The following is a 22468-nucleotide window of genomic DNA, read 5'->3' on the forward strand; positions in this document are numbered from 1 at the left end:
GGAAATATAGTCTTTCCTTGTGCTCAGGAAATGGAAATAGGATCTTGCCAATCTCTGCAGGGGCTGAGAGTGGAGACTGGGAAATGTTTTAAAAGGTCCGCAAGTGGTTCAAATACGTAACAAGTTTGCTGAGCACTGTTAGTCCATTTGTGCCGACCCCTCGGGGTAGGGGGAAATTTGTTTGTATCTTCCAGTTGGCACGAAAGCCAACTGTTTTTTGAAAAATCCTTTCCCTATTTTGGTCCAGTAGCATGTGGTCAGTATGGCAGAATGGATTCTTATCATGTTGTAGTTGGGAATCTATAGAGAGGTGAAGAATTTTGTCCATTGTCATGTGGAAAGTTCTTAGCAGAGCTGAAGCAGACCCTAGTCCTCCTGACTCTCAGTCAGGAGTGCTGGCCCCTATGCTGCCTCCCAGAGATGGATCCAGATTGACCAGCTTTTGGGGGAGGGATGCTTGGTAAAGAAGGCACTTTTGGAGGCAAGAACATGGAGTAAAAGGGGAGTCATAAGGGAGGACATGAGATACTTTGTCATCCCCAAAGTTAGCTCTTCCAAGAGATCCAAGCTCTCTAAGAGGCCGACGGCACCAGTAATCTACAGTTCACCCTGGAGTCCCAGACCCCATTCCACCTCCCTCAGGGTTGGGTCTGGTGGTGACTACAGACCTCTGGAAGAGACAGGTGCAGACTGTGCAAGGTGCACAATCAAGCTTATTCCAATGGTTTATTTATCTTGTTCTAATTGCCAATATCACAGTTTTAATTACTTAGAGGTTTCTATGTGTGTGTGTGTGTGTGTGTGTGTGTGTGTGTGTGTGTGTTTTGTACTGGGAATTGAACTCAGGGGCACTCAACTACTGAGCCACATCCTCATTCTAGTTTGTATTTTATTTGGAGACAGGGTCTCACTGAGTTGCTTAACACCTTGTCATTGCTGAGGCTGCCTTTGAACTTGTGATCCTCCTGCCTCAGCCTCCCAAGCCACTGGGATTACAGGTGTTCACCACCACGCCCAGCAAGATTTCTTTTTCTTTTCTTTTTCTTCTTCTTCTTTTTTTTTTTTGGTGGTGCTGGGTATTGAACCTAAAGCCTTGTGAATGTTAGACAAGCACTCTACCAACTGAGTTATATCCCCAGCCCCATTTCTATGTTTTAAAACTACCTGATTTCAGGGCATATTACAAGTAACCAAGATATTGCAGTCTATTACAGTAACCAAGACAGTGGAGTATTGGCATGAAGAGAGAGAGATAGCAGAGCAGAGGAGAAGAGTCCAGAAATAGACGCACACAAATGTGTCTGATGATTTCAAGGAGATGGAATGGCAATTGAGTAGATGAAGGCTGGGACACCTTTTCAACAAATGGTGCTGGAACAGTTGGATGTGTGCAAACAAAAGGGAAATGGGGTGGTGGGAGGTGCTCACTCATGCTTGGCATGTGTGAGTCCCAGATTTTGACTGCCAGCACCAGAAGGAAGAGGAAGAAGAGGAGGAGGAAGAAGAGGAGGAGAAGAACTTTGCATGTATATGAAAATTAGCTCAAGGTCAATCATAGGCCTAACGTAAACCCCCAAACTATTAAACTTGTAGAAAAAATAGGAGAAAATCATGTGCCTTTGGGTTAGGCCAAAATTTCTTCAGTTCAATATCAGAAACATGATCCATAGATCATGACAAATTGAACACCATCAAAATTTAAAACTTTGGCCCCATGAAAGACATTAGCAAAGGAGTGAAAAGGTAAACTACACACCTGGAGATTTTCATAAATCACATATTTGATAAAGGACTTGCTTCCAGACTATTTAAAGAACTCTCAATAAAAACAGGTAAAAGATTTTAACCTAATTTTCAACAAAGAAGATATGTGGATGGCAGATAAGCACATAGAGACCATTTAGTCATTGGGGAAATACAAATTAAAATCACAGTCTTGGTACCATTTCTATACCTGTTATATGGTGAAAAAGATCAACTATAGCAGATGTTAAGATGTGTAAGAACTGAAATTCTTCTTCTTCTTTTTTTTTTGGTACAGGGGATTGAACCCAGGTGGCACTTAAATACTGAGCCACATTCCCAGCCCTTTTTATTTTTGATTTTGAGACACAGTCTTGCTAAGTTGCTGAGGCTGGCTTTGAACTTGCGTTCTTCCGCCTCAGCCTCCAGAGATGCTGGGATTATAGGCATGCACCACCACACCCAATGGAACTGAAATTTTTTCACATAGTTGGTGGAAATGTAAAATGTTACAGCCACCTTGGAAAACATAAGCATATACCTTCCATATGACCTAGATTTTTTAAATGTTTTGCTGGGGATAGAACCCAGGGCCTCATGCATGCTAGACAAGTGCTCTACCACTGAGCTACCCGCAGCTCTAACCTAGACCTACTCCTAGATTTTTACCTAAGTGACAGTACAGAAAAACTGAATAAGAAAGTTCATAGCAGTTCTGTTTTTAGTAGCCCAAACTGGAAACAATCTAAATTTCCATTCACTGGTGAATTCAGGTGGGAGTGGGGGAGGGACAGGGTTAAAAAAGGACAAAAGAAAACTTTTGGGGTGATGGATATATTCATTATTTTGATTATGGCAACTGTTTCACAGATGTATTCATATATATTGGACTTATCAGATAGTATACTCTAAACATGTACAATTTATTACATGACACCTGTACCTATAAAAGCTATTAAAGATAGTAATTAACAATGACATGCAGATTGTTGAAAGAAAGAAAGACGAAAAGATAATATCCTGCAAGATAGGAGGGAGTGATGGGATTTAACAGGTTTTGGGATCCTGTAATATTGGAGGAAAGATTCGAGAATATTAAAATACAAGCAGCTGTGTGTGTCTATAGATTCTGCATCCACTGATCCAACCAACCTCGGATTCAAGCAGCTGCAGCTAGAAAATAATTGAAAAGAATTGGCATCCATACTGAACACATACAAATTTTTTTCCTTGTCCTTATTCCCTAGACAATAGAGTATGATAAATACCCAAGCATTTACATTGTATTAGGTATTGTAAATGATCAAGAGATGATTTAAAACAGACTAGAGGATGCAAGTAGGTTATATGCAAGTAGTAGGCTATTTTATATAAGGGACTTGACCATCTGTGGATTTTGGTATCAATTCCTCAAGGATACTGAGGACAACTGTATTAATTGTAGTCTTTGTTGAGAATGCAGAAAAGTTCAAGATTAGAAAGGGGGGATAAACTGGCATGGAAGTGGGAGACTGAGGCAGGAGGATCCCAAGTTCAAGTCCAGCCTAAGCGATTTAATGAGACCTTGTCTCAAATTAAATAAATAAATAAATAAGGGCTGGGGATATAGCTCTGTGCTAGAGCTCACTTCCCTATACCACAAAATTAAACAAACAAACAAATAAATAAAAATAAATAGTAGATACAGCCTTCATATTGTAGAATCTGAAAGAATGGTGATGAAATTGAACAATAATACAAACAATTTGGGACTGGGGGTATGGCTCAGTGGTAGAGCACTCTCCTCACACATGCAAAGTCCTGGGTTCGATCCTCAGCACCACATATAAATAAATAAATAAATAAAAGTTATTGTGTACAACTACAAAAAAAAATTAAAAAATAGTCATTGTTTTTAAAAAAATAATACAAACAATTTAATTTTTAAAAGACAAGAAGGAAAATGAGAAAAGAGCCACTTGTTTTCAGCCTGCGCAGTTGCAGCCCATGTGATCCATTCCAAATGGGCAGAGATGTTGCCTTTGTACCAGGCTTGGGGGCCCCAGCCTCAGCCTCAGACCCAGTCATGTGGTGCCCCTCCCAGCTGCCAGCAGTAAGGCTGGTCACAACCCCAAAGTGCCATTGGCAGGGATGCGACTTCCTTCCTGCTGGGGACACTTCCCAAAGCTCCTCCCACCCCCATGCAACATTAGGTCTTCGGGTCTCCCTGCTTCCTTTTCTTCTTCCCCTTCAAGTCTCTGAGCCACCTTTGCGGGGGATTTGCAAAACCTTTTCTTAATGGGCCTCAGTGGATTAGAGTCGTAATATCCAGTTCTCTGTCAGAGTCAGGACAGAGGGGAGGCCTCAAATCTCCCGGTTTTTCTATCAATACTTTCTTTTGTGTTAAGGTGTTTTTTTTAAAGAAATAAATGGGGGTGGGGTGGGGGGGGGTGCTGGGACCTGTGCCTGTAATCCCAGCAACTCAGGGGGCTGAGGCAGAAGGATCAGTTTTTGCAATTTATCGAGACCCTAATCTCAAAATAAAATTTTAAAAAGGGCTGGCAGATAGAACACATGCTTGCCTAGAGGCTCTGGGTTGGATCCCCAGTAACACACACACACACACACACACACACACTCACACACACACTAAAATGAAGAAAAATACATTAAAAATAAAAATAAAATAGAGAGACATTCTCTCCCTCTGACCTGGCACTTCTATATATGCAAATCCATCTTAAAGAGATCTCCAAGTGGAGACAAAGCGCTGGGCAAAGAATCATTATGCTTTTATTGGTTATGGTAAGAACAGAAGCAAATTAAATAGCTAGTGATAATCAGTTAAATAAATCAAGGCACACCAATACAATGAAATATTATGCAGCTGAAAAACATTTTATAAAAGGTTTATACAAACTTGGAGAAATGCTCATGGTATAATAATTAAGTGGGAAAAGCAGGATGCAAAGTTGTATGTGCAGGATAAATACTCTGCTAAAAAAACAGCAGCAAATTATATAGAAGAAAAGAGAGGAGAGGGGAATTCAACATCCTCAAGGGGAAATCAGGATCATCTTCAGGTAGTGGCGAGATTATGGGTGTCTTTTTTCTTTCTTCTTTGGCCAACCCCCACCCCCACCACCCCCACTTTTTTTTTTTTTTTTTTTTTTTTAGCATTCTCATCTCATTTTGTTTGTTTGTTTGTTTGGTACCAGGGATTGAACTCAGGGGCACTCATACTGAGCCACATCCCAGCCCTATTTTGCATTTTATTCAGAGACAGGGTCTCACTGAGTTGCTTAGCACCTCCTTATTGCTGAGGCTGGCTTTGAACTGATGAGTCTCCTGTCTCAGGCTCTGGAGCAGCAGGGATTACAGGCATCTCATTTTTACATCTCATTTTTTAAAAAGAAAAATGTTTTGCTACTGCAGCTGCCTCCCGCTTCTTCAGGGTGCTGGACTCAGGGTCATCCTCAAGCTCCTATCCCGTTCCCTTCCTCCTCCCTTTTATCTAAAAGATGCCCACTTGCATTCTGGTTTTCTGCTCCTCTCTTGGCTACCACCCATGGAATATTAAACCTTTCTAGAAAAGAAAGGAGTCAAGTTTTTCTCTAGCATCTTCCAAAGGCAGGAATACAAGGCTAGGTAGGGAGAATGGAAAGGTGGTCCCTCCCTGACAGTTCTGGGTTGAATGTTTCCAATGTGCACTTGACCCAGGAAGGGAATTTGGGACTTGGGAAAGTCGCAAGAACCCCTTCCCCCTCCCCCCCCCACCTTGGGTCATGGTGTCAGTAGCTCCTGTAGGGAACATGTAGGAGACCCCAGGCACTAAATACAGACTCTCAAGGGTCTGAGGATATCAGGCCCACTGGGCCTTCGCACTCAAGTATAAGAATTGTCAGGGCACTTGTTAGCCCGGCCTTGGGGATGGTTTCCGGTGGGTCTCCTAGGGGCCCAGGAATCACATTTGAATTAGCTTACTGAAGGGCTGAGCTACAGGGGATTCACAGCATGCTTTGAGAAACTGAAATCAGGGCTCAAACCTAGAATGTTCCCTCCTCTCAGCAGCTGATGGAGGAGAATTTGAGGGAGGAGAAGGCAGTGTGGGGGATGGGGGTGGTGGTTGGGATTTGCTGGAGTGGATACAAACTCAGCCCAGATCTGCTGAGCCCTGCTTGACCCAGATGAGGGTCCACAGCTGTGTGTCCTGCCCAGCGATGCGAACATGCTGGGGAGGTCCCAGCCTTGTCCATGGCTGACAAACACTTCTAAGTCATGCTGGGACACGTAGGAAGGGAGCCTGGGGAGGGGGGCTGAGTCCTGGAGTGTGGGCAGATGGACTCTGAGGTTATGGCAGAAAGCTCATGAGAGTTAGTGCAAATCCAGCCATTCAGTTTCACCATCGGCCTGGCCAGGAGAGCCTTCTACAGTTACACTGAGATGAACTTGGAGAAACCCAGCTCCTCCTCAGACATCAGGGGCAGAGGCTCTGGGATTGTGCTTTCCGTGGGGTCCAGGGAAGGGGCTTCCGGTTCCTCTGTAGTCTGAAAAGACAAGAGTAGGGTTGAAAAGCAGAGCCTGGGAGTGGGGTGAGGGGTCTCCAGGCAGCTGCTGTGTTCAGCCCAGCCTTTTCTACACGATCGGGGTCTCTGTCCATCTGCAGGAGCAGGAGGACCCACAGATTCTCTCCAGAGACTCCAGGCTTTGATTCCTGCCTCCTCTGCACCCCCTGCCATCCTCCTCCAGAGAGCATCCTCATGGCCTCAGGCCAGGTCCAGGCCACAGGAGTGAGAATCCTGCCAACCTAGAGCTCTTAAGGATGACTCCCAACAAGCTATGAAAGAATTTTCTGGACAGGGAAAATGAGGACATGAGGGCAAGTGCCCTGACTTCCCAGAAGAAATGGCCTTAGATAGGGTGGGTGGGTGAATGGGAGAGTGTGGTCTTCGAGGAGAGGAGGCTGAGGAAAAAGCTCTCCCTGTCCCTCCCCTGACAGAGAGAGTGGTGTCAGACAATGTGGCTCTAGACTCGGAGCCCTTCAGTACACACCTGGTTTAGGCACAGGGTCTCCTTGTAGGGGCTGGCAGAGGATTCGGGGCTGGTGAGAGGCTCAGTGGGTCCTGACAGGTTGATCACAGCTTCTTCAGGGACCCAGCTGTTCCCCAGGGGCTGTGAGAGAGACTTGGTCAGAACAGCCTATTCTTGGCAGAGGGATGGTCCAGGAGCCAGGAGGAGGGGAACTAGCACAGGATGGGGTGGGGGTGGCAGGGAGGGGTAGGGAAGAACACTTAGCTCCGCAGAGGCTCTGCCAATTCCTACACCTCAGGGTGCCCTGGGACAAGCTAGCTAACTCTCCAAAGCTCAGTTTTCCTCGACTGTAAAAGAGGAGTAAGAATTTTTTCCTTTATTGGGCACACTGGTTCACACATGCAATCCCAGCTACTCAGGAGGCTGAGAGAGGAGGATCGAAAGTTGGAGCCCAGCTTGGGCAAATTAGTGAGATCCTGTCTCAAAATTAAAAATAATGGCCAGGCACCATGGTGAACATCTGTAATCTCAGTATCTCTTGAGGTCGAGGAAGGAGGATTTGCAAGTTCAAAGCCAGCCTTAGCAACTTAGCAAGGCCCTAAGCAACTTAGTGAGACCCTGTCTCAAAATAAAAAAAATAAAAAGTGCTGGGGATGTGGATCAGTGGTTAAGTGCCCCTGGGTTCAATCCCCAGTACCATTAAATAAATAAATAAATAGATAGATAAACAGATATAGGGATGGTAAAGCATCCCTGAGTTCAAACCCCAGTGTGGGAAAAAACAAATAACAACAAAAACTTTTTCCCTGCAGAGATAAAATAACTATTCACATAGTATCTTATCACCCAACAAATGAGAATTTTTGGAATTTTTGGTGTGTTTTATTATGTTATTCCTATCCTTTAAAGCAGAAAGAATAAGCCGGCTACATGTTCTTTGTAATGCCTAGAGAGAGCAAAGCTAGACACCTTCAAGTTTCATTGGGTAACAAATGGCACAGGAGACATTTTGTCTGTAGCCATCCCACACTGAGGGACCAAGGGTGGGTCTTTCTCAGCAGTCTGGGAGACCAGTCTTGGGCCATGGACTTGGCTCCTTTCTTCCAACCCCTTGTACTTCAACATGGAGGGTGCAAGAAGTGCAGAGCTTTGCAGCCAGCCCAGAGTCCTCAGGTAGTTTTCCTGTTCTGTCTCTTTCAGGCTGGACAGCTGCAGGCAAGTCGTTACCCTCTCTGAACCTCCTTTTCTTTGCTGGTAAAGTGAGGGAAATAATGACAGCCACCTTATGTAGGAATGATGAGGATTCAAGGATGTAAAGCCGGTGACACAGTTCAATAAAAGATTAAATGAATGAAAGGAGGGATGACAATCTCTAGCAACATCTCCTTGGGGAGGGAAAACGCTAGTGTGACCCTAACACTTCCCTCTGATTTTTCAAGCCCCTTGGGCTCTCTTGCAGGAAAAGTAAAATGTCTCCTTCCCTCTTTGACCTGAATGTGGGCAAGGAAAACCCCTCAATGTTTTCAAAATCCCAGAGAATCCAAAAGGTAGAGAAAGCCCTCCCCTGGCCTCTGTTTCCATCCTCCTCCCAACAAGGAGCCACCTACTTAGATATAGAAAATGACAAACCCCCCAAATACTGAGACCTGGGGAAAGGGGAGGAAGAAGGAAAGCCATACACTGAGAGCACTGATCCTTTCCCAGCACATTCTTTCCTGGTGATAAAACCAACCCTGGGGAGAGATGTCCATCAGACCTAGAAAGGAAGACCCTGGGAACAGGCCAAAGCATAGTCCCTGCCTAAACAATTCCTTTCCAGATACCAACCACTGACCCCTGGCCCTCCATCCGGCCCAGTAAGATAAATCCCAGAGACTGACCTCCGACCACAGACTCCCTCCCATTTTGCCCAGTAAAACAGACCCCAAATTCCTGAGTGCCACAGCTGACACGCTCATTAATTAAGTCACCTCTCTTATAACCTATGTAAGCCCAATCCCCTCCTTTGTTCAGTGGCTCATTTTCCACCCAGACAGTGGGTCCAGAGGTGTCACCCCATTACTGCTCCCCTCCCCACCCCCATCCTGCATGAAACTTTGTTCCTGAATAAAGAGCTGATCTGTGAAGTTTGTGTCTGGCCAGTCTTTTTTGGGCTAATGCCATCCCTCAGAGCTCCTCTGCCTACCGGTCCTGGGCTCTGTCCTGGGGCCACATCATCTGGGCCAGACAGATGCCTCAGACAAGAAGACAGACGTGCAAGTTGGCTCAAAGGCAGGGAAAGTGTGGTGCTGGGTACACATGTCAGTCCGCACACCCTGGTGCCTGATGGAGAGCTGAGGCCTGGGTGCTGAGGGCAGGCCAGAGGCGGGTCTGTGAAGGGAGGCTGTTCTTCAAGACTCTCCCCTCACTCCCCTCTTCACCTTTGGCCTTGTCCAACTTCCTGAGACAACAGCAGCTGCTTCCTAAGCCATTCCTGCCCAGCCCTTTCCTGGGGGGGTCGGGCCTGAGTCTTTTGTCCTCATTGGCGCCAGGAAAGAAGGGATTAGGAGCCCCCTTTCCTGCCCTGAGTCTGAGGGAATCCAAATTGGAGGTGCCTCAGTAAACAACTGGAGGGGGGTTGGTGACCCAGCGTGAGGCAGGTGGGGTTCCGGTTTCCTGGACCGATTCTGTACCCCCTCCCAATAATAACATTGTCCTGTTAGGGCACTGTCCCACCCCACAGAAGTTGGTGAAGGGTCCTGGAGCAGTACCCTCAGGGCAGGTTCCCCTCTCCAGGAAGATGGGAATGGGACCCCCATTCCATCTGCCTCCTGGTCCCCAGAGCATCACCCTCAGCCTGGGTCCCAGGACAGTTATGCTACCTTGGTCTCAGAGCCAAGGAAGGTTCGGAGAAGACATCAGGTAACTCTGGAAAGAGGAGGGATGGGAATTGAGAGATCTGGGTCCTGTTCTCCACTGTGTCGTGGTCTTCTGTGTGACCTTGGGCAACATCTTCGCCCTCTCAGGGCCTCAGTTTCTTTTTTTCTTTTTTTTTTTTTTTGCAAAAGCACACTAGAGTCTGTAATTGCCACACTCTGGTGTGCTGGACCCAGCCCTAGAGGGATTAGCACAGGCCTGGACAGTGCATTTCTAAGAGCTCTCTCACCCCTAGGTACTAACGGGTAAAATGGGATTTGCGTTGGATTTAGAGAAAAACTGGATTAGCCAGGCTCAGTGGTGCATGCCTGTAATCCCAGTGACTCAGGAGGCTGAGGCAGGAGGATTACAAATTTGAGGCCAGCCTCAGCAACCTAGGGAGGTCCTAAACAACATGGTGAGACCCTGTCTCAAAAAAAAAGAAAAGGACTGGGGATGTAGCTCAGTGGTAAAACACCCTTGGGTATGTCAAAATATACTCTAGTTTCATATATACCTAAAAACAAAAACAAAGAAAAAGAAAAAGAAAGAAAGAAAACACCCCTGGGTTCAATCCCCAGTGCAAAAAGGGAAGGATGGGGAGGAAGCCTGGGACCCAGTTCTGATGTCCTCTGATTCTGAAAAGGTGATGAGAACAGGGTATAGGGCCTGGGGGAGACACATTCTAGTGGATCCTTGTACCCCTCTGCCTGGCACCTGGTAGGAAATCAGGGGTGATAATGGGCACTCTGTCCAGATCATATCCTGAAGGGTTGATCTCGGGGCTCACAAGGATTAGAGAGCAAGCCCTGCCTCTGGGGTCAGGAGGAAGACAGAGGTGGGCAGAGCCCAGCAGATCTCCAGCCCCAAAGGAATCCCAGCTGGTACTTTTGTCTGCCTCTGTCCTTACCAGGGTTGGGAGATGGACCTTCTCATTCTTTTGGGTCTCCAGGGCCAGCTGAGCTGAAAGAGATGTGAAAGGCATTATCTTGAAGCCAGGACCAGTCAGGAAGAGCCTGCAGCTGCTATCAGAAAAAGCACTAAACCCTCACACTTGGGAGCAGGGACTTTCTGTAAGAATCTGTCAGGTGGGTGGGGAACAGGAAGTCCCGTGCAGCTCAGTCCCTTGGGAATGAGTCTCCTTTTGGAGTTAGTAAATGGAGATCTCTTTGTGTGGGCCAGGAAGTAACTGGGAAATTAATCTATGAGCCAAGGTCATTGCTTCTCAAAACTTCCATGTGCATAAGGCTGCTATAGCTTGGGTCTTTAGTGTCCCTCAAAAGATCATGTATTGAAGGACTGGTCCCCAGCTTGGTGCTATGGGGAAACCTTTAAGAGATAGAGCCTAAATCAGGTGCAGTGGCACATCCTGTAGTCCTGGCTAATGGGAGGCTGAGGCGGGAGGATCCCAAGTTCAGGGCCAGTATAGCTCACTTAGTGAGACTCTGCCTGCCTCAAAAGAAAAAAAAAAAAAAAAAGTAAAATGAAAAGGGCTTGGGATGCAGCTCAGTGGTAGTGTGTGAATCTAGCACGTGTGAGCTCCTGGGTTTAATCCCCTTTACTGAAAGAAAAAAAAATGGGTTGGGGCCTAGTAGGAATATTTATGTCATTGGAGGTGTGCCCTCATTGTCTTTCACTTCTTGTCTACAAGGTAATTAGTAACAAGGTGACCCTTGTTCCTGCCATGGTGTGCTGCCTTGTCACTGGACCAAAGGAAGAGGGTCAACTGATCATGGACTAAAGCCTCTAAAACTGTGAGCCAAAATAAACCTTTTCTCTTTATAAGTTGATTATCTCAGGTTTCTGTTATAGTGACGGAAGGCTGACTAACACAAGAACCCCCCCCAGAAATTTTCTTAAAATGCAGATTCTAATTCAGTAGGGTGGGGCTGGGCCCGAAACTCTGTTCTAGCAGGTACCAGAGAATGCCAGGGCTGCTAGCTGGGGACTTGGAGAGGTAAGGTGCTAAGTGGCTCTGAGGTTGTGACCAGGAATAGTCTGATCCTGTATGTTCCCTCCCAGACATCTCTGAAGGATCTGGGAATATTGACAAAATTGCCATTTCATCCTGAAGGTCATGCAGGAGATAGCAAGCAGGCCCAGGACACTCCCAGGGCCTCTTTCTTTGGGATGCCATTGCAGATATCTTCCTGGCTCCATCACTTTCTAGCTCTCAAACAATAGGGCAAGCTGCTTAATCATCCTGTGCCTCAGTTTTCCTCCCTGTAAAATGGGGGTACTCCACAGTACTGAGATGATTACAGCATTATAAACTGCGGGATAGCATCTGTAGCTCTTATTAGTTTTATTTCACTTAATCCTCTTGATCTGTATCATCCCGCATGGGAAGCAGGAGCCATAAGCCACACATGGCCATTGAGCACCAGACCATGACTACTTCAAATCATACCAGGTTTCAAGAAAAAAATATGACAAAATGAATGTCTTGCTATGTTGTCCAGGTTGGTCTCAAACTTGAGATCCTCCTGCCTCAGCCTCCCAAGTACCTGGGACTATAGGTGTGAGCCATCAAACCTTTCATTAGTATTTTTATATTGATTTCTTGTTGAACTGACTGTTACATAAACTATATTATTAAAATTAACTTCGGGCTGGGGTTGTGGCTCAGTGGTAGAGGGCTCACCTTACACGTGCGAGGCCCTGGGTTCGATTCTCAGCACCACATACAAACAAATAAATAAATAAAGGTCCATCAATAACTAATAAAAATATTTAAAAAAATAAAAAAAATAAAATAAAATTAACTTCACTAGTTTCTTTACTTTTTTCCATGTAATTTTAAATTATATAGGTGGCTTATATTCTGTTTCTATTTGACATATATCTGTCATTTGAGGAAACTGAGGCTCAGGGCATTTAGTTTCTTGCCTAAGGTCATGGAGCGAATAAGTGGCTGAACTAGGATTTAAACTTAAGCCTATGAAAGGAACTGAGCACCTCTAGAGGTGCAGTGGCGGTCCATCTCAGGACGCAATGTCTGTCCTGTTCAGGTTCAAGTGCTCAGTCTTGCACCCCACCCCGGTCAGTTCCCATATGGGGAGCTGGACATGGATTTGCTGGATCAAAAGGGAGAGAAGTGATTGATGAGCTTGGCCAGAACCCCCTTCTCCTCCCACTCCCCATTTAAATTGCTTCTTTCTGTTGCTGACTGCCTTACAGTTTCCAGAAAGTAACATCTGGGTTCTGGATCCCATATCCCAGACAGACACACTAATCCACAAGTCTTCCCAGGGTGGGTGAGGGACTGCAGGTCTCAGTGAGGTCCCTGGCTATGAGCCTCCCACCCACTTGCCCTTGCTCACCTTTCTTTCTCCACCGGAGTAAGAGGCTCCCAGAGGCAATCAGGCCTGCAGCCAGCAGAAGGGACAAGAGCACCAGAACCGGGGCCAATATTCGGACCATTGGGATGGACACCCTGGGGGCGAGATGCATGGAGCCTGGTGGCTGTCACCAGAGAAGGTATCTGTATCCTTGGGGCCCATGTGGAGGCTGGGAAAATCAACTCCTAGTGTGAAATCTAATTCAATGTGACAAAGACTGGCAGAGCATTTGATGCCATTGGCTCTCTACGGACATTATTTAATTAGCTCAGATCCTGAAGCTGGGCTGCCTGGGTTCAAACCCTGGCTCTGCCAATTTCTAGAAGGGTGACCTTGAGCAAGTGACTTAACCTCCCAGAGTATCAATTTCCACCTTTGTCAAATGGCTCTCATGAAGATCAGTTGGGATGTGTATACACACACACACTCACACACACACATGCACACACACACACCATGCACCATGTCAGCTGTTAAATTCATCCCATGTCATTTGGTAGGAACAGCCTAATTTCACATTGAAGAAAATGACTTGCTAGTTAAGTGACTCGCTAAATCACACAGGGCATGTGGGAAAGTTCTCATGGCCCACGTCTGGCACCAACATACTAGGCAACAGGGAATTCTGATTCTGACTCTAGGTCCCTTGTCTCCAAGAGGTTAGAGTGTGCCAGGGATCACAGCATCTAGTTACCCCATCATCTATGCCCTGTCTGGGCTGGAAAGGACCCTTAGTCCCTGCTGTCAACCCCATAAGACACTTGCATGTGAGTCTGAACCTGCTAGCAGTGACCTACAAGTCAGGAACCGAATGCATACGCACTTGGGTATAAGCCCAGAACCCTTTCTTCAGGCTGGGACTCCATCTGGGTAAAGAAAAAAAATTAGGGTGGAGGGTTCCATACTGTCATGCACTGCATAGGGCTCAGGCAAAAACTACTCATCTGGGGTGACCCACTGTGAGGCCGGTGGAGAGGTGGGGACTGGGGCTAGGGCAAACTCATCACCTCGGGTGGGCCGGTGTGTTCAGGGCAGCAGGGCTGTGGGATCCTGCACTGCAAGACATGCACTGCTCAGGCTAAAAGCCCCCATGCGGGGCAGATAGGGGCTGAAGTCTGTCTTGTGCCACAGGATATGGCCATGACAACAGGAGACATTGGTTTGGAAGAAAGAGTGTTAGGGGCTTATTGGCTCAAAGGTGTCTTATGATTTAGTGATGGCCTGAAGGGTGACCTTGGCCACCTGGACTCACCTGGACCTGGAGCTGTGGCTGATGGGGACAGGACTGGTGTCCTCTGCCAGGGTGGAGTCCAGCGGCATGGGTGGGCGGGAGCTCCCTGCATGAGGAGAGGTCGCTGTGTGAGCAGAGGTTCCTGCATACGGAGAGGTTCCTGTGTGTGTGGACGTTCCTGCATGCTGCCACGGGACTGTCCCTGTGACGGGAGAGGCCTCAGTCCCTGTCTTCCCCTGCTTGGCTGTGGTGACTGCCAGGTGGAGATCAGGAGGAGCTACAAGTTCAAAAGCAATGCCTCAGCACCTTCCCTGACCCTTGAATCCCAATCTCCCTGACTGACCCTTGACCCCTGAACCCTAACCTCCCTGGGACCAATTTCTCAGAGCATTTCCTCAGCAAGAAGAGGTCTAGATGAGGCGATTTTGAGTAAGCAGACAATATATCAGGCACCCCTGTCCCCACTGCCATGACCTAGTCCAGCATCACTCCATTGGTACCTTCCTGCTCCTGTCCCCTAGCAGTCATGGCCGACTGTCACCTCCTCCCTCACTGGACTGGCAAGTTCTCCTATCACCATCACATGCTCCTGCCACCTGTAAGGTCCTGACCTCCTTCAACAGCCGGAGGCCAGCAGGGCAGTGTGGCAGGGATGAGTTCAGTGGTCAGGGCCAAAGGCCGGGCCTTTCTGGCTCACCCTCCACTCCACAGATGAAGCAGACAGAGAATGACCTTTGGGGTCAGGATGTGGCCACTTCCTGGCTCTGTTAACTCCCATGCCACCTTAAGCAAGTGATCTAACCCCCTGAGCCTCTAGTTTCTCAGCTGGACAATCTGGCTCCCAGGCTTGTTGGGGGCACCTGGATGGTGATAAAACACAGCTTCTGGCACCAGGTGGACACTCACTGGAGAGTTCCTGAGATAGAGGTGGAGGAGGGAAGCCGCTCACTCACTCAGTGCTGGGGGCTGGGTTTGCCGGGCTTTTGCCTGGGGCTGCAGGCTTGCTGTAGACAGAGGCTGCAAGAAGAGAGTTGGGGAAGGGGGGCAGCAGGGTCCTAGAGGAGAGGGAGAGGCTGTTCTCAGAGAAGGGTCCAACCAACCCTTTCACCTTTCCTGGGAGCATCTGGCAGCATCTTGGCAGGCGCAGAGCCACACCCTCTTCTCATCTCAGCCAATTGGAACCAGGTCCTGGTGTCTTTCCCTCCTGCAGTCCCTGCTGCCCCAGTTTAGCTTAGACTTCATCTCTCTTGCCTCTCAGCTGCCCATTAGCCTGCTGCTTTAGCATGACTTTTTCTTTCTTTCTTTTTTTTTTTTTTGGTACTGGGGATTGCTTAACCACTGAGCCACATCCCCGTCCCCTTGTTTTATACTTTATATAGAGACAGGGTCTCACTAAGTTGCTTAGGACTTTGCTAAGTTGCTGAGACTGGCTTTAAACTCACGATCCTCCTGACTCAGCTTCCTGAGTCACTGAGATTACAGGTGTGTACCCCTGTGCCCAGCATTGTAGCATGTCTTTTAAGGCCTTTTAAACTCAAGTCTTTAAATCACCAGTGCCCCAGCCACACAGAGCTGCCCTCTATTCCTGAATGCATAAGCCTCCTGCTTGCTGCTGTGCCTTCCACACGCCGTTCCTCTGTGTGTGTGATGCCTTTCCTTTCCATCCCTGCCTAACACACTTCTTTATGTCCTCCAGCACCAGATCAAAGGTCAGCTCCTGCTCAATATGGAGGGGCAAATCCCCTTTTCCTTTGGGTACTGGCAGTACCCTCCAGGGGAGGCACCTTCAGGGAAGCTAATAATTACCCTGCAATTATTCCAAATGGGTCTCCCTACTAGGCTGGGACCCGTGAGGGCAAAATCCTATCCTCAGTGCCCAGTACCCCAGGAGCTGCTAAGCTCCCCTATGTCCATCAGTGGCTCACCGGTCCTTTCTGACTATGACCAGCTGGGAATCTCCCTCTTTCTCTGCCTGTCTTTATTCTAATACTAGGTTACTTTATTCTCGGATTTTTCTAAGTAGATAACAAAATCTTCTGTAAATAAAGAGTATTTATCTTTTGCTTTTCATATTTATAATTCTCTCTCTTGTCACATTCTATTGCCTAGAGCCTCCAGGCAATGATGAATGAAAGAAATGACAGTGAGTGCACTTGTCTTATTTGGATCTTTCTAGAAATTCTGCTAAATATTCCATCATATTCAATAAGAAGATGTCTCTCATTGGCTTTGGAAACTGATTGTTAACTTTTGGGGAATTTTGTAAGCTGGCTGCTAAACATGGTAGACAGAAACTGGCCAGAGCAGGACCATTTATACCACAGAAATTGGCAAACACTATAACTCAGAGTGTCCTCAGCCTGCTGTTAAACATCTACCAGCACACACTGTTATAGGCCCTCTTCATTTTCAGTATCCCAACTGTCACCAGAGGGAGGCCAACAAGGTCTGACACAGGAAGATAATACAATAATGCATACATTATACACAGAGAAGTAACTATGAGTGAGGAAAAGTAGCAAACACACGAGAGCCTCAAAAATAGGTGAACTTAATCACAACTAGGTAAAAATGAGGTCTGAGGGGGTTGTGGCTCAGTGGTAGAGTGCCTGCCTAGCATTGGTGAGACACTGGGTTTGATCCTCAGTATCACATAAAAACAATAAATAAATAAAGTTATAAAAAAAATGAGGTCTGAATACTGACAAGAATTCAAAGAGATCAGAGATTCTTGTAAATAACAGAAAACAGATTGTGTGTGTGTGTGTTTGTGTGTGTGTGTTTTCTGCAGTGCTGGGGATTGAACCCAGGGCCTTATGCATGCTAGGTGAGTACACCCCCAATCCTTATTAATGTAGTTTCAAAGCTGCTGCTATTATTCAGTGAGCTGATTTTCCTAAATTAAAACAGAGACCCATGGGCAACAGAGATCTAGGCCCAGATATGGGCCCATGAGAGGAAATGAACAGAACAAAAGCCCACCATGAACTGCATTTGAACCATAGCTATACCACTTCCTGCCATGAGGCTTTGGTCTCTTAGAGAGATCAAATCATTGAGTCTCTTGGAGCCTCGGTCTCCCATCCTTTAAGTGGGGGTTCAAAGACCTACCTTGCCCCCTCTGACCAGCAGCACACCGGGGCTGCCCGTGGCCCTGAGCCCTCTCTGGCTTCTTTTCTCTTTGACCAGCAGCTCCAGGTGAGATTCTTGGCCCTGAGAGAGGTGCTCCATATCTATGGCTCCAGCCACGGCTCCCTAATGTCCTCAAGCTCAAAGAGTCCCTCTTTCAGGCATCTGACCCAGGGCTGGTTCCCAGGCACACCTAGCATCTGTCTCTGGAATTGAAGATCTGGGAAAGAGGAGGCCAAGCTGGGAGCTGAGCCCTCAAACTGGGAGGAACCAGCATGGCCACAGCTTAGGTGATGCCATGGGTTGGGTCTGGGAGGCAGCGATGGCTGGCTCAGCCTCAGGAGGCTGCAAGAATATCTCTGACACCAGGGGAAGGTTGGGGAGGGGAAGGTCTTGTTATTCTTTGGGATGACCATCTTGTCCCCAGTCCATAGCCATCTCCTTTCAGGCAGAGAAGAAAGGCAATGAGCAGAAAGCTGAGTCCCCACTGCAACTCAGAACTTGATCAAAATGATGTCCCTGAGTCCTTCAGGTGACTGATGAGGCTGATTCCAGGATGGACCGCACCCCACTTTTGTAATGGGGAAAGTGGATCCATTGCTAATGACCTACTGGGCTCTCTCTCTTTAATATTTTTAGTTGTAGTTGGACACAATACCTTTATTTTATTTATTTATTTTTATGTGGTGCTGAGGATCAAACCCAGTGCCTCACCCGTGCAAGGCAAGCCCTGTACCACTGAGCCACAGCCCAGCCCCTGGGCTTCTCTTTCCCCTCTGCATTTCTGGTTCCCCAGGCTGGGCAAAGAGAGGAGTTTGTTACCTGGAAAGACAGTCAGAGAGACCAGGAAAGTCTCATCAAAGCCCAGTTTATCGGCCCCACACCAGTACTTCCCGGCATCCTGCAGGGTGAGATCCCTCAGGGTCACAGTGAATGCCAGCTCTTGGGGGTTGTCGCAGATGGACACTCTGCCCTGCGTTATCTCTTGGCCGTCTTCTCCTGAGTAGATGGTGCTGGAGCAACGGGAGACCAGAAACCCGATCTGCTTGCACCAGTACTTCTTGCGCTCCCTCTCTTCTTTCCCGTACGTGCACTTCAGGGACACAGTGTCACCTTCAAATCCGCTGATGTCCTTTGGACCTTTCAGGGCTTCATAACCTGAAACCATAACAGTGGTTCACTTCATGCTTGCTGCTCCGTTTATTTTATTATGTTTTCCCTTCCTCTCCTTCCTCTCCCCCTCCCTAACCACTGCGGGAGGGGGGGAAGCAAGATTCACCTTCCTGTCCCAGGGAGAGGGATCTGGTCTGTGGCTCACTGACCACAGGAATGAGGGAATCCAGAGTTGGAGCTGGCACCTGCGGATCTAAGAAAGGCTACAGATGAATAATGACTCCTGAAAGGGCTCACTTGGAGCCTTTATAGTCCCCTGTGTGTGCTCCTTTGTTAGCAAAGCAATAAAAAATTTTTCCCTTTTCTCAAAACCTTGTCCTCATTATTGGATTGCCACAAGGACAAGGAACAAGCTTTTAGTTTCAAAACCACAACAGAGGTAGAGGTGGGACTACCCTGGGCTCGGGGACCAGGATCAATACCAGAAGTTTCTGTTTTGCTTCGAGACAGGAAGACTTTTCTCAGCCAGTCCTTCTGGAATAGTCCTGTAAGACCCAGCTCGCTCCTGGCCTTAGGAGACCTTGGTGCAAGGCTGTTGCTCTTTCCCTAAACCTGGAATACTGGGGGAGGGGGTCACCAACTCTAGATTCACCCAGCCGGGTGTTTGAATCCTAGCACTGCCGGCTAGTAGATATGTGACATTGGGGAACTTGCTTCACCTCTCTGAATTTCCTCATTAATAGATGATGATAATGCCCTGCTTCATTGCATGTAAGAGGCAATGTAAGACACACCACAATTTTATGCACCACTAAGAAAAAACAGTGCTAATTAATTCTCACTGCAGTGGCATATGCGTGTAATCCCAGAGACCTGGAGAGGCTGAGGCAGGAGGATTGCAAGTTTGAGGCCAACTCCAGCAACTTAGTGAGACCCTCACCGATTTAGTGAGACCCTGTCTCAAAATAAAAATAAAAAAGGCTGGGATGTAACTCCCCAGAGTGCGCTTCAGTTCAATCCCCAGTACTGGAGTGGAGCAGGAAGACTTTGCCAATTGAACACTGATACCCATTATAAGATGCTTCCTGGTTTTTGTGTTAAAAGACAAAGAACAAAAGCAGACCAGTGAATCGATGCAGCATGATAATCCTTCAACTTCCAGGGCTTTGACTAATATTTTCTGATTTTAACAGGGCTACCAGACACAGGTGTCTTGTCTGCTTCCAGGCTTTGCATAGAATAGGAAAATAAGATGTAAAGGTAAAGGTCCTCTTTCAGGTGCACAGCTGCACAGGGGCTGGAACCCATACGCCAGGGAGCACCCCGTCTTGAATTTCAGAAACAGCAAGTGCGGGCCTCTTCTGAGGGCCAATGGGGCAGAGGATGCATGGGCTGGGGTGAAGTCTGGAAGCATGAGGTGCACATGAGCATGAGGGGCTGAGGCGGGGATGTTGATTCAGAGGGGAGCTCAGGCATGGGCCCCACATCCCTCCCACTTCCCCCACCCCATCTCACCTGGGAGCATGAGGCAGCTCCACAGCAGGACCACAGGTCGCATGGTAAGTGCTGGACACCTCCTGTGCAGACAACAGCAACTGTGAGCTCCTTTCCAGACCACACGGGGGCTTTAGCTTCCTGCAGAAGCGCCACATCAGGATAAGGAAGGGAGGGGAGGGGCATGCGGGTCACCCCTGGGCACACCCAGTCTAGGAGGCGACTCTGAACTTCTTGTTTTAATTTTTTATTTACTTTTTTTTTTTTTAGTTGCAGTTGGACACAACACCCTTATTCTATTTGTTTATTTTTATGTGGTGCTGAGGATAGAACCCAGGGCCTTGCACGTGCTAGGCATGCTAGGCGAGTGCTTTACTGCTGAGCCACAACCCCAGTCCCCATGAACTTCTTTTTACTTCGCACCCTGCCCCCAACCAACCCTGAGGTTCGGTCCCCAGCCACGCAAGCAAGCACTTCTCTAACTCGAGCCCCCTCCACCAGGCCCTAACTTGTTATTCATGCACCTCAAAGGATCCGTAAGAAGAATTCAAGGAGTCCATGTGTGTGGATAGGAAAAAATTACATATTGACCTTCATGAACCTCTAAGTGACGTTTAGCTTTTCCTCCTATTAGGAGTGTAGTGTTAGCAGTATCTGTAAATGTAACCAGTAAAAATGGCAGACCCCAGACCATCAAGTTGTTGCAGTGTAAGATGGCCTTAGCCTAAGCAACTCCATTTTAAAACTCCATCGTAAAATAAACCTGCAATCTCACCGGGCAAGCCCACAGAGCCCTCCCATATGTCACTGGGCATAGTCTGATAAAACAAGTCACTTTCTACAACCCTGATAAAAGTCAGGGTGAAGTCACATGTCATTTGCGAGAAGGGTAATATCAGGGCAGAAACAAGCAGACCATATGTCCTCTCTAAATGTAAGATGTCACTGAGAAACCTTGTATCGCCTGATAGGGACCAAAACTATGTGCAGAAACCCCCCAAATTTAGTATAAATAATGGAACAAATGAACAGATATTCAGCCAGCCGATACTGATGCACACATGCCGGAGAGCCTGATGAGGACTTGGACTGATATCCCAACTCTTCTCATCATCTACCTGATCCTCTGCATGGTCCTCCCCGCTCTCAAACTCCACAGCAGCCTCCTGACCCTGGTGAGAAAGGTGACTTCTCCTTACCACCATCTCCTTAGCCAGCATCAACTCTACCTGAGGAGAAGCCTCCATAAGTTCCTGACCTGATCGCTGTGGTCTGAATGAGTGTGCTGGACTTAAGATCTAAGACTTACGACTTTAAATCTAGCACTTAAGCTTAGCATGCAGCGGGAATGTCTGTCATAGGTCTGTCATGATTAAGAGCATTTGCGTTGCTTAGAATTAACTTAGCATTTGTTTGCTTTGAATTAGTTGTGTTTATTGCTTTCATCAGTCTGAATTATTGTGTTTGTAGTGCCCGGCATTAAGGATTGCCATTCTTTGATTAAGAACCTATAGAGTGAAATTGTATTGAATAATTTTGAGTGAATAAAGCATTGAAAAGGGCATTAGCTCGTGGAAATTCTTTATTTCTCCCCTCGACTGCAGATGTCGCACCTTTGCCCTTCGTGACATGCAGATATCGATATCTCAAAATACTGTGTATACTTCTTACAGCTTGGGGGAATAAAGTTAATAGACATGCCACTAGAGCTGGCTATTAAAGTGCCTAATAAAGAAGCATGTTTATTACAATTATATTTTCATAAACATTTCACTATTTTTAGTTTCATTTTGAGTATATATATATATATATATATATATATATATATATAGAGAGAGAGAGAGAGAGAGAGAGAGAGAGAGAGAGAGAGAGAGAGATACATATGCCATTATTCTAAGATTGGGGCTCTGTAAACTTCTCCACACTGCCAAGTGATCAATGGTACATAACTCAGGTTCTCTGCAGCAGGACGCACTCACTGCCCCTCCTCTGCGTCTCCCCTGCCTGAGATGCAGTACCGCCCTTAACCACAGGGTGGCGTCGCAGGTGGAGCTGAGCCGAGCAGTCTGCCCCAACCACCCTGCTGGGTTGGTCCCCTCCAAGTGGGCTTGGGTTGTTCTGCACTTGAAAAAGCGAATTAGTGTTTTCCCCACCGCAGATTTGAATCCTCCTCGAAAGGATCAAACAAACACGCACACTAGAGGGAGCCCTGACGCATTGTTTTCCAAGAGAGCTCTGTTGGTTTTCTTCTGATTGCAAAGCTCATACAGGTTACAAGCAAAATTTTTACACAATGCAGAGATGTGAGGAAAAAAAAAAAAAAAAAAAGAATGGAAATGTTTCTTGTAATTTCCCTTCTTCCTTAGAAAACCATTGTTAATATTTTGGCATATTTCCTTCCGTCTACACAGTTGGAATTTTACCCACAGGGCAAGTTAATATTTGAAGCATTTACTCTGGTTCTGGGAGTGTGCACGTGATTCTGGTAATGTGGGGGGAAGTGTTTTGATTT

The 22468-nt window shown here is 47.0% G+C and overlaps 1 protein-coding gene across 9 annotated transcripts; it reads right to left on the reverse strand.

Moving 5' to 3' along the window:
- Positions 1-4490: 4490 nt before the first annotated feature.
- Cd300lg (CD300 molecule like family member g) lies at positions 4491-20100 on the reverse strand. Of its 9 annotated transcripts, none has more exons than XM_071603426.1 (9): positions 19978-20098; positions 18172-18507; positions 15174-15275; positions 14242-14497; positions 13813-13855; positions 12972-13113; positions 10559-10611; positions 6775-6894; positions 4491-6269 (listed from the first exon to the last, which is right to left on the reverse strand). In XM_071603426.1, exons 1-9 carry the CDS (start codon positions 20018-20020, stop codon positions 6156-6158), a joined length of 1209 nt encoding a protein of 402 aa, XP_071459527.1. In that variant the 5' UTR covers positions 20021-20098; the 3' UTR covers positions 4491-6155. The 9 variants fall into 9 exon arrangements, with proteins under 9 accessions (XP_071459527.1, XP_071459530.1, XP_071459529.1 ...); XM_071603429.1 differs by having other exon boundaries at positions 14242-14326; positions 19978-20097; XM_071603428.1 differs by lacking the exon at positions 6775-6894 and having other exon boundaries at positions 19978-20100.
- Between the last annotated feature and the right edge of the window lie 2368 nt (positions 20101-22468).

Source organism: Marmota flaviventris, chromosome 17 (assembly GCF_047511675.1).
Source record: "Marmota flaviventris isolate mMarFla1 chromosome 17, mMarFla1.hap1, whole genome shotgun sequence".
Taxonomy (NCBI): domain Eukaryota; kingdom Metazoa; phylum Chordata; class Mammalia; order Rodentia; family Sciuridae; genus Marmota; species Marmota flaviventris.

Bases quoted from the DNA above. Each gene is read 5' to 3' on its own strand.
- Cd300lg (XM_071603426.1), bottom strand. From the start codon at position 20,020: ATGCGACCTGTGGTCCTGCTGTGGAGCTGCCTCATGCTCCCAG. The intron at 14,498-15,173 runs GTGAGTGAGCGG...TTGAACTTGTAG, and splicing joins AACCCAGCCCCCAGCACTGA to CTCCTCCTGATCTCCACCTG. The intron at 13,856-14,241 runs GTGAGTCCAGGT...TTCTTTACCCAG, and splicing joins AGCCACAGCTCCAGGTCCAG to ATGGAGTCCCAGCCTGAAGA.